The 17,496-nt window shown below is 39.2% G+C and overlaps 1 protein-coding gene across 1 annotated transcript in view; it reads left to right on the top strand.

The window, feature by feature from the left end:
* The window catches only part of MACO1 (macoilin 1), a 63,234-nt gene that overhangs the window by 643 nt on the left and 45,095 nt on the right, over positions 1-17,496 (top strand). The window contains exons 2-3 of the mRNA XM_032361633.1: positions 15,274-15,415; positions 16,776-16,902. Of these exons, the coding sequence (XP_032217524.1) occupies positions 15,274-15,415; positions 16,776-16,902 (269 nt within the window). The remainder of the gene's footprint in view (positions 1-15,273; positions 15,416-16,775; positions 16,903-17,496) is intronic.

Genomic DNA, 17,496 nt, shown 5'->3' with positions numbered 1-17,496 from the left:
GGGAGGGGCGGCGAGCCCCCTCCCCTCCCGCAACCCTGGCCCGCGCCGCGGGGCCCCGAGGGCCGCTCCCGGGAACGCCGGGCCTCCGCTGGACCCCAGTTCCGCTCTGGCCTGAGAGTCGCCGGCCTGAGTCGGGAGGCGCGTGGACCATATGCACTAGGAGGAAAGGCTGACAAAGTTGGGAGCAGACAGTGGCCCCACGGTCCCCGGCGGACTGGGCAGGTGGCCACGTTGCCCCTTCTTTCGCCCTCTACTTCTCTTGCGGGATCTCAGGCTTGGCACCGCGGGCTGAAGCCGATACCCCCTAATCATGCCCTGTGGCCCCGCTCCAGACTCAGAAGGAGCGGATGATCATTTTCTCAGCAAACATTATTTTGACCATTCTAAGCAGATAGTTTTCATTGAACCTTTTAAAAGGGATTTTTTTCCAAACTCAAAATTTTCTTTTTCTTCCGAAAAAAAAAAAAAAAGAAGAAAGAAAAAAAGACAGCGTCCCTTTAAATAGAAACTGAATTCACTGCTCTGAGGGGGAGAAGGACAACAGGTTCATGGGGCAATTTAGTGACAATCACAGCTTCCTAAGCAGAACTTGTGGGCGACCTGTTATTTTCTGGTTCTTCTTAGAATGTTCATTCTGAATGGGACTTGCCTTGATAAATGATTTTGGTGGAGAAATAATTCATTTACAAAGGAGAATTCTCAGCATGTGCATTTTGGCTTAATTGAGCCTTCGTGGTATTTTACAGTTTAGCTCTTAGAGCTGTACGATTTAGAGAAATATGTGAGGTAGTTGATAACACCCAAGTTGTCACCAAGCTAATGACCAAATCTTAGCATAACTGTATACCTTGCACATGCTCTTGTTTACATATATGGAAGATTGCTTTTCACAAAGCAGCCGAGTGATATAAACATCAGGGGTTCCTTTATTTCAAGTTCAGAAGCATTAAGAAGTCAAAGTATAAAGTTCCTTATATATATTTATCCTTCTGTATAAGTATATTCTTAGGTAATGAGCCATAGATCATAGGAACCATTCATTCATTCGTTCAACAAATGTATATGCTATGTGCCAGGCTCTGTTCTAGCTTTGAGGGTACAGCGTCCCAGTAAAACAGTCCAAAGTCCATGCTGAATCAATCAAACCTGACCATTTAAACTAAAAGTGAAAAAACAAAAACCATTTTCCTACAGATTTAATGGGGGGGGATGTCTCTTCAAATTGAAGATACTATGATCCTGTAGGAAGGATGTTTTTCTGCCCATTGAAAACGATTTGAACAACTTAATAGTGACACAAGAATAGGAAAAGCATATTAAACAGAATTGTACACCAAGGACTTTGAATGTCTGCTAGTCACAGTAACATATGATGATATACTTTTATACAAAGAAGACTGGGGAGCCCATATTGTTTACATGTGTTATATTTTGACATCTCTTTATATTTGAACAAATGATGCTCAATTTAATACCTGCTTGAGAGTAACCACTCCATCAACATGAACGATGTGAATTCATTGTCTAGTGAAGATCTGTTATTTCAGTGATGAATTTTTGGAATTCAGATGTTCTTACTCTAAAGTAAATATGCTATGCAAGTTATTCAGAGTTTTGTTGTAATATTTTATTTTATTTTTTAAAGATTTTATTTATTTATTTGACAGACTCAGCGAGAGAGGAAACACAAGCAGGGGGAATGGGAGAGGGAGAAGCAGGCTTCTTGCTGGGGAGGGAGCCTGATTTGGGGCTCAATCCCAGGACCCTGGGATCATGACCTGAGCTGAAGGCAGACGCTTAAGAACTGAGCCACCCAGGCGCCCCTTGCTGTAAAATATTAAAACCCAACAGCTCTCAACTCTGTTTACCCTTCTCTGTTTGGCATTCTTTAAGTTAGATGTTAATCAAACACCTACATATATTTCTAGCTGTCTTTCCTTGATATATAGCATCATATATCAAATGAATGTTTTAATTCACATACCTGTTTCTTAGTTTATAATATGGAGTATTGGACTAAAGTACAAGATCATAGTTTTGTTTTTTTCAAATTCTGTTTTGAAAAAAGGTTTAGAAATTTTTCCTTTATTTCTAAAGCAAACAGAACGAGTGGGCTAGTTATAAATTATGATGTTTGAGGATTTGTGAATATCGAACTTCTGTGATCATTGATTTTAACTCTGTATTAAATTGTTCTTCATACCATCTATTGCCCATTTTGTTTTTCAACATCTGGCCAATTTTGGTCTCATTAAACAGAGAGCTTGGTTTTTTTAATGAGACCCTGTTGACAGTTTTGATAACCACTATCTACTGTTTCACAGCATAACGTTTCATGAATGTTATTTTCATGTTCTCAGTCTGCACAACCTTTTGAGTCTGGGCATAGCAAGGAGGCAGCTGTGATGAAGAGAGCATTGGACCTCGGGCATCAGGAGACCTGGGTTCGGACTCAGAATCCCAGCTCTGCCACTTTAAGCCCCATTCTCTCATCTGTCAGATGAGTCTTGAGGTCTAAGGAGCTGGTGTTCAGTTTGTGAAACTCTATAAATTCTAGAGGGCTCTCCAAATATTATTTACCATGTTGTTGTTATCACAGTTTAACATGGTTTGGTTTATTCTTTAAGGAGGCAAGAGAGACTATGAGATTTGCTACAGCTATAAACAGAAGTTGAGTAGTCAAAACAAAGGGTCAGTTGCTGCTTGGTCTTGCTGGAAAAAATCCTATTGCTGAGACGCTTTTAATCATGGGCTCCAATCCAGCAACTGTGACTGAGGTGATTGTCAAATGATATGGTTATTGTCAGTATAATCACTGTGATAGAATCGTTTTGGGGGCAAGGTAGAAGGAAAATGGATTTTAGACATATCGGCATTATCTATGTTTATATGTGTGCCCATTGTTTGAAAACTGAAAGGTACAGATATCTTATTCTGTCAAATTAATAATCAAGAATAAGAGAGGAGAAACAGGAATAGTGATGATTGTCTTTTATGTTATTAAGGACTAAAATTCGAAGCACATTTAAAAATCATCCACGCCAGCATAGATCTAGAGTGGGAATTCAGTATTCAATAAATGCTGTGTGTGTGAGTTAATAAATAAATGAATATAAACGAATTCCTCCTACTTGGTTAAGAACCTCCATTGTTCAGGGAATTGTGAAGGATACAGGATAGGATATGATTTCTTGTCTTCAAGGAGTTTACAGTCTAGTCGATCATCATAATGCCCTCTTAAACTTATACAGTGCTTTTGAGATTCCAGAAAACTTTGCGTTCTGTTCAAGGAAAAGTATGTTTGTCGAATTACATTTTAGCTGGCTGTTTTAGTTTTTCGCCTGAGGCATTAACAACTTTATTTTGCCCTGTGCTATTTTACGATGAAGTAGACGGTCACCACTAAGTGAGGGATTGTTTTCTAACTCAAATGAGATAGATGTGAAAGTACTTTGGAAATGATAAGGAACAGTTATTTATTTATTTTTTTAAGATTTTATTTATTTATTTGACAGATCACAAGTAGGCAGAGAGGCAGGCAGAGAGAGGAGGAAGCAGGCTCCCTGCTGAGCAGAGAGCCCCATGTGGGGCTTGATCCCAGGACCCTGGGATCATGTCCTGAGCTGAAGGCAGAGGCTTTAACCCACTGAGCAACCCAGGCGCCCCGATAAGGGACAGTTATTAATAAGAGAAAGTAAAATAAATAACTGCACTTAACTGTGACATTTCTGAGGTCCTCGGGTTTTATGGCAGTCATTCTCTGTCCAGGTCTCTGCCTTCACACATGAACCAGACACTCCCAACAGTAACGTCTAATTACAAGCAGTGATTCTCCAGGTGAGGTGGGGTTGGAGTGCTGTGTAGTTTTTAAAAGCCTTAAGGGGATCCTCTGTGGTTTACCCATCTGTCACTTTGGAACACTGGAACAAGTGTTCCCCCACTTTCTTCCCCCTGAGAATTACTGACTTTATAATGGGAAGATGAGGAGATGAGGTGTGGTAAGTAGAAGACGGGGCAGAGATGTTTATGTTGAAAGCCTCTGCAGTTAAAATTGTTTCTTGCCCAAGTAGGCACAGTAAGCATTTTAAGTAAGGCACATGTGTTAAGCTTCAGGAAACTGTTTTATATCTTTGTTTTAGGTGGTTGAAGGAAGCGCCCCTTCACTCACGAATTTACAAATACTTCCTGTCGCCGTGTGTGTGTGTGTGTGTGTGTGTGTGTGTGTGTGTGGGGGGGGGGGTGTTCTGCCTGCCACCTGCGGCTTAGGGGGTGTGGGGCTGGCTCCGACTCTTGGCTTCTGACAACTTCACGCCTTCCCCCTAGAGCTGAGGACTCAGGACATCCCTGATAGATGGATTACCTTGTCCCATCTTTGTTTCAGGAGAGCGTTTCCTGGCCTTTGACTTCTGAAGTGATCAAAGTTTGCATCCCTCTCAGCTTCCTAATTTCCTTTTTCAGACCCTAGTCTAGCTAATCTCACCTCCAGAGATTTCACTTGCTGGCTTTTCCTGCCTCTTTAATTAATGATGTTTCCTAAGCCTCGTTTTAGCCTCCTCTGGGCTATGCTTCTTAAAGCGACTAGAGGCTGGCATGACCCTTGGCTGCCTTGATTGTACTCGTGTTCTTGCCACCGAAACCCCACACGCCAGTGTTGCAACCTCACAGCCTAAAAGCACTTTGGTAATCTTGGGAGGCTTTGACTTCAGCCACACTGGACCCGACAGGAAAGTGATAGATTCTGTATTGTTTTAGTGTGGTGTTGTGCGGGGGTAAGTTTTGAATAACCTTCCCAGGGAGCTGTTTACCTAATCCTTGTATTGGCAGTTTCCGTGGAGTGCATTTAAAGAAATCTGCCACCCTCGAGTTTTGTACTTAGTTTTTGCCAGTAGTGTATTACCTTAAAAGAAAGGTACTTTCCTCCAGCTTTCATCTGAGTCTTCTCATCTGAGTACTTTTGGCAGTTTAGTTTCATTAGATGTTTTGAAAATCCCTTTCAATTTCTGCTACCAGTTGAGGCAGGGGAAGGAGGGAACATGCTCTAGTTCACATTATTTGCTTTAAAGCTTCCTGTTTTATTAGTGACATTCTCCTTTTCCTTTGATTCCTTGTGGCCTTTCTTGAACGTCATTAGATCTGGAGATTGATTTTAATGGTAGACTTAGTAACTTACTATTTTCACTTTCTTCTTAGTTATTTGCCAAATATTCTGGAGCCAGTTCCTGTTCTTTAGGCACTTATGTTTCCAGGGTCTTTTTCTTTGGCCATTTCTCCCAGATCTTCCCGCTGATATTAACCCTTTGGGGGTTTGTGTGTGTAAATACATGTGTTTTGTTTTGTCATGTTCTAGGCTACCATCCAGGTGATACTTAAGGGGAAATAATAAAATATAGCATATACCTTGTGGAGTCTGGAGGGTCAGATAGAAATTTTCAATATGGTTAAGACCTCGAGGTGAAATACTGTAATTAGGTTACTTTCCTTAATTCCTTCCTTCCTCCCTTCCTTTCCTTCCTGTCATGGGGCTCGAACTCATAACCCTGAGATCAAGAGTCACATGCTGTACCAGCTGAGCCCACCAGATGCTCCTGGGTTACTTTTCTTGATGAAATTTAGTGTGCTCTTCAAAAAGATACTGATTACTTTTATTCTCTAGGCTTACTAGATTTGGATGTAATTATTTAACTTGGATCATTTTCAAGAAATAGGCCCAGAATAATAAAGATTTTTGCTCAACAAGCTATGGGAGTATAATTATATAGACCAACAGTAGAAACACATATCCTTTGCTAGATTCTTTTTTTTTCCCCATCATGAATTTCTTGAAATACCCAAGGACTGACCATTTCCTCAAGGTCTCTCACCTTTAGGCACATGGATCCTGGTAATGGAAACTTTAAAAAACATAATCAGCTGTTTGAATTATTCTTTGAGTCTTTATATCTTCACTTTGACATTTTACTTAACTGATACCAAATTGGTCTTGGCTCATCAACTTTCCACAATGCCTACCATCCCCAGACTTTGAAGCCCCTTCATAGCACCAACCTTCATTCCTTTGTTTTCCTCTGCTGGTTTTAAGGACAGTGTACTCACATTGAGTGATGGGATTGTGACATCAGAAATAATTTTCCCTCATCCATCTCTTCTGTTGTGTTTTCTTTTTTAGAGGCCTTGCATTTAGTGGATTGAGATAGTGCAGCTAGTCCACTTGAGGGGTATCTGTAGACCTCACTAATGCATTTATACTGTTTGAGATCTCTTTCCTTACCTAGCACAGGGGAGGTGGCTAGAAACAGTCTAGCTCTGTTTTTAAATTACATTATTACTTCGTTCATCTTTAAAGCACTTCTAAAAACCAAAAAATTGCTCAGTACTAAAGTCAGTATTTGGCCTATCTTGTAGTGAGGGCACTTGAGTTATAGAGAGAGTGAGTGCCATGTTGATAGTCAAACAAAAAGTTCTGTCTCTGATGAGAGAAATACTAAGGCTAGAGTCTTCTTTCTCAGATGTAATAAGCATTATTTTCTTCTCTTGCTCTAGGCTTTATAAGCTATACCTCATGGTTTATGGTAATTATGACTTCTAAATAATGAATTATCTTCTTATTTTTGAATTACATGTTTCTCTATTACAAGGATGATTCTCTATTACAATGAGCATGTTTCTCTATTACAGTGATCGTCTAGTACAATGATCATTACAGTTTCGCTAGAAAGCACTCTTGAGTTAATCCCGTCTTTTGTGCAGTAGTTATTACTTTAAAGAATATTTGACTTTAGGGGATATCTGGGTGGCTCAGTTTGGTTAAGCTTCTGCCTTTAGCTCAGGTCATGATCCCAGGGTCCTGGGTCAAGTCTGCTTCTCCTTCTACCTTTCCCTAGTACTCCGCTCCTCTGTCTCTTTCTCTCTCTCAAGTAAATAAAATCTTTAAAAAAAAAAAAAAGAATATTTGCTTTAAATTTTTATTTTCTGCAGAGCTTTATAATGTGTTTACAAATGAAGTTTTTATAAATTCATAGTTTATGAATGAGATACTAAGGGTTTATTTTTTTCGTAAAGTACATCTCATTTTTAAAAACTTGGTTCTTTTGGGGAAATAAAGAATTATATAAGTTGAATGTGTATATAGGAAAGTATATAAAGAAGGGAAATAATATTTATTGAACATCTAATATGAGATAAGAAGGTCCAGTGTGATGAATAAACATAGGGGCTTCAAAGTCATTTGAACTTGACTTCAAAGAATGTCCCTGACACTAGTTGTGTGACCCTGAACAAGTCACTTACTTGCTTTAGCCCTCAGTTTTCTCATCTGTAAAATGAGGATGGTAAATAATACCACCTACTTTAGAGGACTGCTAGAAGGATAATTGAGATAAGTCATGTAAAAAACTTAGCATCATGCCCGACACAGATAATTGCTCATAATGTTATTTGCTGTTACTACTACTGTTGTTTTTTTCTTCGTTGTCTTATTTTGTTCCAGTAAGGGTATTAGCTTGTTTCATATGTGAGGAGACCATGATCGCCCCAGGTTTAGTTACTTGATAGAGGCCCATATCTGTCTAACCTCAAAGTCTGTCCCATTTCTGTTGTACAGTATTGTGCCACTTAATTGTTTCTGAGTGGTGTAAGAATTTAGGTGTAAGAATTCATATGATACTCTCAGACTCTGCTACATGGAGAGCAAGAGTCATTATCTTCATTTTCCAGACGAAGCAACAGGTACCAGGAACCTTTTTTCTTTCTCAAAAAAGAGAAACTCTATTAAATAAATTAAAAAAAACCACACACACACAGTATGGCTATGACAGCAGTGCAAAATGTGATAGAACCAGGATTTATTGATTGATCGAGTGCTATCTATTTATCTCTTGCTTTAACGGACATTAGTGAGGGGCGCCCGGGTGGCTCAGTCATTTGAATGTCTGACTGACTCTTGGTTTCGGCTCAGGTCATGATCTCGCAGTAATGGGGTCAAGCCCTGTGTCAGTCTCCATGCTCAGTGGGGAGTCTGCTTGAGAGTCTCTCTCTCCCTCCCCCTCTGCCCTTCCCCTTCTTAAAATAAATAAATCTTAAAAAAAAAAAAAAAGGACATTAGTGAAATTATTGCTGAAATTTGAATAAGGTGTCTAGATCAGATAATAGTAACATATCAATGTTAATTTCCTGACTTCGATTTAAAAAAACCAATAAAACATATATAGGGGATAATGATAATAAGAACATGGTAAAATGTTTTATCATTTGTGTATTCTGGAACCTATAAAGGAACCCTTTGTAGTACTCCTGCAACTTTTCTTTAAGTCCAAAGTTATTTCAAAATGAAGAGTTAAAAAAAATAAAAGTAACACATACTTGTTATGAACGAATTAACATGATAGTATATTAGCACATAATGCAACACAGACCTTAGTACTCCTGCTCTGGGGTGATGACTGTTATATAATTTTTAGGTATCCTTTTTTTTTCTATATAAACAAACGTGTATTTCTTAACAAAAATAGGGTTCCATTTCACATACAAGTTTCTTGGCTTTTCTCCTCACTTAATCTTTTTTCCTTTTTTTCCCATGGAAATATATTCATTTATGTTTTTTAGCAGCAGCACAGCATTCCAGTAGAATTCACTTCTTTGTGGTCTCCAGACTCCTGTTCCTGTGTTCTTTCAACAGTGCCCCACAGCCTCTCAGTTCCTGGTTCCTCAGGTTTCTTTCTTATGAAAGGGTAATAACTACCCTGCCTATTTCACAGTTGTAAGACTAAAATGAGATAATGAATATGAAAGCATTTGGGAAAATTACACATGTGATGTAAGCATAAGGTGTGATTAGGTAGATGATTACTACTGCTGAAGGTAGGAGGTGTAATCCTGTGGGTTGTTCCCTCTCTCCTCACGTGCTTCCAGCACTAGCCTCTGAACCTCACAGAGTCCATACTGTCGAAAGTGGTATGGTTTTTATTTTTTTTTAATATTTTTAAAATATTTTAAAGATTTTTGTTTATTTATTTGACAGAGAGAGAGATCACAAATAGGCAGAGAGGCAGGCAGGCAGAGAGAGAGGAGGAAGCAGGCTCCCCAATGAGCAGAGAGCCCGATGCGGGGCTCGATCCTAGGACCCTGAGATCATGACCTGAGGTGAAGGCAGAGGCTTAACCTACTGAGCCACCCAGGCGCCCCTTGGTTTTTTTTTTTTTTTTTTTTTAGATGGAAGTGTTTTTGAAGCAGAATTTCTAAAACTCTGAAGTTCTCCAATTGTGTTAAGTTACAGTACCTGTCCTTGGTTTGTCTGCAGCCTGTCTAGTCCTTTGCAAAAACACTAAAGCACATAATTCTTTTTAATAATATTTATTTATTTATGTTTTATTTTTATTTATTTTTAAAAGATTTTATTTATTTATTTAACAGAGAGAGATCACAAGGAGGCAGAGAAGCACGCAGAGAGGGAAGGGGAAACAAGTTCCCTGCAGAGCAGAGAGCCATATTCAGGGCTCGATCCCAGAACCCTGAGATCATGACTCGAACTGAAGGCAGAGGCTTAACCCATTGAGCCACCCAGGCGTCCCTATTTATTTATGTTAGAGAAAGAGCATGCGCCTGGGAGAGGGGGTGGTTGGGAAGGTTAGAGGGAGAGAGAATCCCAAACAGTCTTCGCACTGAGACCAACAAGAGGCTCGATCTCACAACTGCCGACTCACAACCCCTGCAGAAAGCACGGGTCAGTCTCTCCACCAACTGCACCACCCAGGCATCCCACCACACAATTCTTAAAAGCTTTTTTAAGAGATTTCTATTCTAGGTTTTCTTTATTCTTTCTAAATTGGGCATTTTTTGCACTAGATTTGTCATTGCAGTGGCGGAGTGAGTGTGTGTGTGTGTGTGTGTGTGTATGTAATTAACACTCGAAAGATTCTCTTGGCAGTCTGTAAGAGGCTAGAACAAAAAAGAGAAATAAGGCGTAGCTTGGGTCTTCTCAGGCATCCTCCTGTCTGGATTGTACACCGGGAGGCAGGTGCAGCAGGATGAGGCCATTTTACCTCGCTGCCGTGCCCAGCCTTCTCTAGTCCGCCATCTCTCAAGTTAGTTTTGTCTCGACCTCTTTCCGCTCTTGGTTTATATGGGTTATATCTATCAATATTTGCTGCACTCAGAGTTAAGGTGGACACATTTTAAATAATTACAAGCTGATGTAAAAATAATAAATTCATGAGAAGAGTGGTGTGGCTTTCCATTTTTGCACATTTCTTTAATGTTAGGCTTACTAGAAGACACTTCGAGAACCCTCACTGTAGGCCGAGCCAGTGGCAGGCAGGCCAAACGGAGTGATAGTTTGGTGCGCAGAGCAGGGCTGATTAGATTCATTTCTTCTTACGGAGGACCAGAACAGACTGGGAGCAGGTTCATGGTGATCTTTGGAGCAGAACCTGTGTTTGTTTCCTTTGTCATTGTTGCATTGTTCAGATACCCTTCCCAGTCATCTGTGCATGATCTCTCCGTCTACCTTCATTTCAAGTGTGTACTTTGGGAAAGGCCTTGCCGTCAATCCTAAACACTCTTGTGCATTGCAGGTCATTCATTCAACAAATATTTGTTGAGTTTTTGTAGCGTGCAGGGTATTCTGCTGGGCACTGAGGATAAAGCAGGGAACAAAGTAGGCAGCTCTTTTGTTCTTGTGGACTCTACATTTAAACAGTTAATTAAATAAAATACTATTTATTTATAACTGTGATTAAATGTTCTTACGGTACAGGATGTTATGAGCATATAATGGGTAACAGTCTTTACTAATCAGTCTTTACTCAGGGAGGCTTTTTTAAAAGAAGTCATGTTTGGGTGTTGTGTGCTGAAGGATGAGTGCAGTAATAGAAGTGCTTCGTTTTGTTAAATTGTACTTAGGTGGGGATCTTGTCATCTTGTCTGTGACTCAGAAAGAAAAGTAAGAAAATGGAAGAATCAACCCTGAACAGTGATCTCAGTTGAGGGAAGGAGCGCTGAGGGTTTGGAGCTAAGTACTGATTATCTAAGTAGATGGTTGTTTTCCTTCTGAGACATTGTGGAATTCAGTGGAAGTTCCATGACAATGAGAAGCTTATACCACGAGCCAGTACTTCTCAAGTTTTAAAGTACACACAAATGGTCTAGGGGTCTGGTGAAAAGGGAGGCTTAGATGTCATAGGTCTGGGATGGGTCCTGAAATAGCTGTTGTTGTTCCGAAAAGCTCACAGTGACGCTGATGATGCTGGTCCGTGGACCACACTTGGAGTAGCAGGACGATGATTACGCATAATCAGATTTCAGTAGGAATATTGGCTGGACAAGAGGCTGGATGAATATTCTAGAAGTGGGGTGGAGTAGGGAGAGGTATTTGATAACAGAGAAGACAGCAGTTTGGTGTGAGAAGTATCATGCTACATACTGAAAGCCAAAAGCAATTCACAGTTGCTCTTACAGAGAAGACAGGAAAGCTGGGGATTGAGATAGATGGCCACCAGCACAGCCAGTGAAATCTTCTACAGAGTCATTTCTGTGGTAAGGACCAAGTGAACTAAATGGCCATTAGTCTGCCTAGGGAAAAGGTCAGGTACTGAGGATTGATGGCCACACCATGGTAATTATGTGGGCTCCAGAAAATGATCTAAATGACAGCAGCTAGTGGTACTAGAGAGAAGGTGCACTTTACTCAGAGAAAGAAAAATGTTCAGTACTACTTCTCATTAATCGTAGATGATTAATCCATAGCTGAAGAATATTGCCAAATAGATTCAGGTTAAAAGTGGTTGTAAATGGCAAGGGTAGGAATAGAATGAGGGAGGGGAAAGAATCTTATAGTTAATAACCACTTTGAAAGAATCACCACCATTAAGACTAATCATTGCATGTGTCTCTTCTTAATTTCACCTCCATCCAAAACAGAACCTTGTAAGACCATCAAGAGACATTACTGGTCTGCCCTTGTTTCATTATATTATTATGGAAAATATCTTTTCATTGTAGTTATGCTTTAAGTTTTTGTTCAAGATATTTTATAGTTATTCATAAATGCATTTGGGTCAAAGAAAGTAACATCAAGTTATGAACCATATTGTGAACAGTATGTCTAAAAATACTTTATATTTAATCACATTCTCTTCATGGTTTAAAAGAAGTATTTTAGAATGCTACAGTGGCTTAAAACCTAACTTGCTCTTCCTGCTAGAATGTCATCTCTTTGGATTTGGTTAAATCTTATGACCATCAGAACATGGAAGGAAAGGAATTAGGTTTCTACACTGTTAAGCAATCATTTTAGATTACTTGTCTTTTAACTTTTTTTGCATGTACCTATAGAAGGATAATAAGCATAATTTACTGATGCAGGGGACTAAGTGAATACAGAATTAGGCAACTTTTTTTTTTTTTTTAAAGATTTTATTTATTTGACAGACAGAGATCACAAGTAGGCAGAGAGGCAGGCAGAGAGAGAGGAGGAAGCAGGTTCCCTGCTAAGCCGGGAGCCTAATGCAGGGCTCGATCCCAGGACCCTGGGATCATGACCTGAGCCAAAGGCAGAAGCTTTAACCCACTGAGCCACCCAGGAGCCTCCAGGCAACTGTCTTAAACTTTCTAAAACCTTGAAGGCAGAAATGAATCAGTAGAATTCAATACTAGTCCTAAAGTAAAATCAACTTTTTAAAAATGTGAGTAAAGAATTATTTGTTTTATATATATTTAAAAGTGTAGTAAAACACATAATGTAAAATTCAGTGTCTTAACCACTTTTAAGTGTACAATTTAGTAATAATATGTATATTCACATGATTGTGCAGCTAAGCTCTAGAACTTTTTTTGGAAAATTGTAAAATCTAATTTGTTCATTAGATTGCCTCTTGATTTTTAGAGGCAGGCCCACCTAAAAGGGGAGTCTGAGGAAAGTTGAGGCTATGGCATATGGTTGTGAAAGGTCAAGTTTCCTTAGATATCTGTGCTTCTAAACTGTGACTTAGTAAGATCTGGGTGTCAAGGAACATGAAGTATGAAAGCAGTTTTTTTTTTTTTTTTTAAAGAAATGAAATACAGAAAAAGGAACTCTCTTGAAGTCACATACTTGAAAAAGAATAGTCATTGTTAGAAAGATGATCATTTCTATATTGCCTTCAGTTTAAATGACCGGGTTACTAAAAAGTATTCAATAGGCTGTCATTCTTTGGATAATGCTCTCTAAACAGTGCAACAGAATGTTGCCTGCGAGACTGGGATCCTGCCGTGCCTTGGGAGCGTTGGGAACAGTTGGTAGTACTCTCCTTTGTCCATGTGGGGAGTGGGGATGACCACACAAGATGATGTCCTCAGCGCATCTCAGTTACCTCCGCAGGGGCAGCCCTGTGGGAGAAAGTGTTCAGTTGGAGAGGTAAAAACATTTCCATGTGTGCCATTTCTTAAATGCCTCAGAAACAGGGATTAGAGGCTATTATCACTTCTTTAAAACCTAGAAACAGTTCTAGAGACAAGGACAAACCTCTCAGTTTGAAAGCTAAGCAGCTTGGAAATCTAGTTTGAAATTAGATTTGTGTTCCTGAATGCCTATGTGACTCAGTTTTCCTTCTAGTGAGATACACCTTGCTCTCCACTGGATCAGTGATGGATTCTTAATGGGGGAGAATGAGGGCTCCGTCTTCGTCTGACTAATGAGTCTAGTGAGGTGGGACTTGGAATGCAAGCCTGTTTTCTTCTGGTTTGCCTTGGGTATCTTGATTGTATAGCAAACCTCTTAATCGAAACTTATTGTCAAGCCCTAAGAACTTCTATCAAGAGTTAGTATTAGAGGGTCGCCTGGGTGGCTCAGTGGGTTGGGCCTCTGCCTTTGGCTCAGGTCATGGTCTCGGGGTCATGGGATTGGGCCCCAGATTGGGCTCTGTGCTCGGCAGGGAGCCTGCTTCCCCCTTTCTCTCTGCCTGCCTCTCTGCCCACTTGTGATCTTTCTCTCTCTGTCGAATAAGTGAATGGAATCTTTAAAAAAAAAAAAAAAAAGAGTTAGTATTAGAAACTGCCCCTAATTGCAAATAATGTCTCATTATGCTACTATATCATTGAGGGTCATACTGGTCTGTTCTTGACATCTTTTTACCCTTGTGGCTTTAGAGGGCAAAGAAAGAAACCTCAGTGCTGGGTCTTGCTTTTGTTGTCTGCCACCCACCAAGTTTATCAATTTTTTTTGTAGCGTATTTTAATATACTTTACCATGATTTATTAAAGCCTTGATTTTGTTGTCGGTGGTGTATATTCAAACAGCTAATATAATCACATCAGTATTGGAATGTTTGTATTACAAAGCAGCATACAAGGCTCTAGCCCAAATCAAAGTGAATTTTAGGTATTTCCAATCTATATCTAAGAAAACATTTTTAAATTTTTTAATGCCTAAACTTAATCTGCTCCAGAATTGACTGGGTTAAGGACATAGAATTAGGGGCTTATTAGTAAGGGGCTTATTAATCTGAAGGCTTCTATTTATCTATTGTATAACTCATGAAGTAGAAATATGGGCTTTGAGATTTTAATCCATGGCCTTACCTTGTTTTGAGCTACCTGCTTGTCGTATCAAAGTCTGCTTCTACTTAACGTAAATCCAGAGGGAGCTGGAAGCACACATTTACATCTTAGCTAGAGCAAGGCTGGGGTACTTAGGATTGTTTCCTTTAATGTACATTTTGTGTTCTCACAACCCATGGTAGTAATGGGCAACTGCTCCCTAAATTAGTTTCTGTTTGCGGAAGTCATTTGGTTTTTGTTTGGTTAATGCAGGTGAATACTACATGGAAAGGCAAGAGGAGAAAAGAGGGAAAAAAACCAACCAGAATCCTTCAAGCATGTAGGGATGTGCATCAAGAATTTCAAAGACTCTTCACACAGATGTAGGGGGGAGGGAAACAGCAAATTCGAAGCTTTTCAACCATGACATTTTCTTCTAATGAAGAAGAGCTGGAAAGCTGTAATTTTGAGAGTGTTGCAGTATTTTAAATCAGACACTTAGTACATTTAAAATAGTGGTGAAATGTAAAATTTCTTTCCATCTTAAATAGAATTAAGCATTTGTGGTCATCATCTTACTTTGATAGTTGTGGGTCTCAGAGTGAAAGCCAGAGCTTCTAAAATTTAGGTGGCTTACGGAAACATCTCTATCTGTTTTCATGGTATATGAAGATATTTTTGGTCTCTTAATGAAAACAGTGCGTTTTCTTTTTCTAGTCCTTCGCCAGTGACCTTGAATTAATTCTTTATTTTTATGCTTTGCAGTACATTTTTATACCTGAAATTCCTGGTAGTGTGGGCGCTTGTCCTCCTGGCAGATTTTGTCCTGGAGTTCAGATTTGAATACCTGTGGCCATTTTGGCTTTTCATCAGGAGCGTCTATGATTCCTTCAGATACCAGGGACTGGTACGTTTATTAATACATTTTTCAAGTATAAAGGGTTTAATTTTCTAAGAAAATCTTCAGTAACTGATGATTAAAAATAAAAAACAAACTGTGATCAAATCATTATACACCCCCTCCCCATCTCTACCATTCCAGTGAAAAGAAGGGGAGGGCCAAAGACCTTGGGAGGGAAACAGAGTAGTGAAGGAAGCAATAATTACCCAGTCCTACTCTGAAGTATTTCTGGAGCCTTATCGTGTCAGTGATTGGGTTAGAGTTAGAGCAGTGGTTCTCAAACTTTGTGGTCTTGGAGCCCTGTTAAAGTCTTAAAAACTACTGAGGATTTCAAGGAGCTTTTATTTATCTGGGTTAGATCTCTCCATATTAACTATATTAGAAATCAAAACTGAAAACAAATTTAAATGTTTATTAATTCACTTAAAAATAATAAGCCTATTGCATGTTAATGAAAATCACATTTTTATGAAAAATAACTGTGTTTTTCAAAACAAAAAAATTAGAAGATTTGACCATGTTTTTGCAAATGTCTTTAATGGCTGGCTTAATGGAAGGCAGCTGCATTTTCATATCTGCCTCTGAACTTGGTGGACTGCAAAATCACATATCATGTAGCTTCTCGAAAAAGCCACCTTAGTCCTGAGTGAATGAACATGAAAAAGGCATATAACATCTTAATATTGCTATGAAAATGGTGTTGACCTGGAAGACCCACTGAAAGGATCTCAGAGACTCCCTTCCTGCCCCTGGGGATCCCCAGACTATGTTTTGAAAACTACTGGGTTAGAGCAAGGGCACAGGCCTAGGTTTGTTCCCCTGGTTGACCTGCAGTTCTCTTATATTCCATGGCTACACCTTAAACCTGGAACTCTTCTACTCAGAAATCCAGAGCCTCAAAAAGATAGCTTCGGGCTTATGGCTTCTTGGGGAATACCCAGTGGTGTGTCCAGAGAAAGGCTGGATTATTAAAATCTTTAACATTAGCCTAATTCTTACTATCATGACAACAGCCTGTTCTTTAAGAATGAGGCTCTTTAGGAATGTTTTAGGAGGAGAGAGGAGGCTTTTCTGTGTTAAAGTTCTAGTTGTTCTAGGTAACCCACCTGGGGAGTCCAAATGAACTCATTGTGACCCAACCTCAGCCTGTCCTGGTCCAGTTCTTCATGACTGAGGACATAAATAGGATTACTTTTTAATATTGAATTAACCTCTACTTTTTACATGGTGGCTTTTAAATGTTTAAACTTGCTCTATAGTTCTTGCATGGCAGTTTCAGAGATTTTGTCCAACATGCTTTTAATAATCTGTTTGAAATAACAAGTTCTAAGATGTGTTTTTAATTTTGTTTTGTTTTTTCCTTTAGGCCTTCTCAGTATTTTTTGTTTGTGTAGCATTCACGTCAAATATAATATGTCTGCTGTTCATCCCCATACAATGGCTTTTTTTTGCTGCTAGCACATATGTATGGGTTCAGTACGTATGGCACACAGGTAAGTCTTAATGGCTTCTCAGATAGATAGAAATCTTAGATTCAAACTTTTTTAATGTAGTGATTTCATTGAATACATTATTTAGAGTTGAGTTTAATGTGGACTTTTTTTTTTTTTAAAGATTTATTTATTTATTTATTGTTGTATGTGTGTGCACGAGAAAGAGAGAGAGAGAGAAGGTTGCATGTGCGCAGTTGACCGGGGAAGGGACTAAGGGAGAAGCAGGCTCCCCACTGAGCAGGGAGCCAAATGCAGGACTTGATCCCAGGACCCTGGGATCAAGCTGAAGGCAGATGCTTAACTGACTGAGCCACCCAGGTGACCATGTGGACATTTTAAAGTGGCCTTTTCCTAATAGATGATGCCTCTAAAATATATTTTATATTTTTTTCATTATTGAATGAAAAGTTTAAGCCTTTATGATTTGACATCTCGATTGTAGACATTTCAATAACCAATTCTCATTATGAAAATATTCTTTTTTTTTTTTTTAAGTTGAAGTGATTTCTATTTAGGTAGACTCTGAGACAGCCATGTTCCACATAGAAAAAAATGTTCCTGGAGTTTCAGCTTTGAAAGGAATGCTTGAGGTCA

The sequence above is a fragment of the Mustela erminea genome, chromosome 10 (genome assembly GCF_009829155.1).
Source record: "Mustela erminea isolate mMusErm1 chromosome 10, mMusErm1.Pri, whole genome shotgun sequence".
Classification (NCBI taxonomy): Eukaryota; Metazoa; Chordata; class Mammalia; order Carnivora; family Mustelidae; genus Mustela; species Mustela erminea.
The sequence above is the reverse complement of the archived record's forward strand: the minus strand, read 5'-3'. Positions and strand labels throughout refer to the sequence as shown.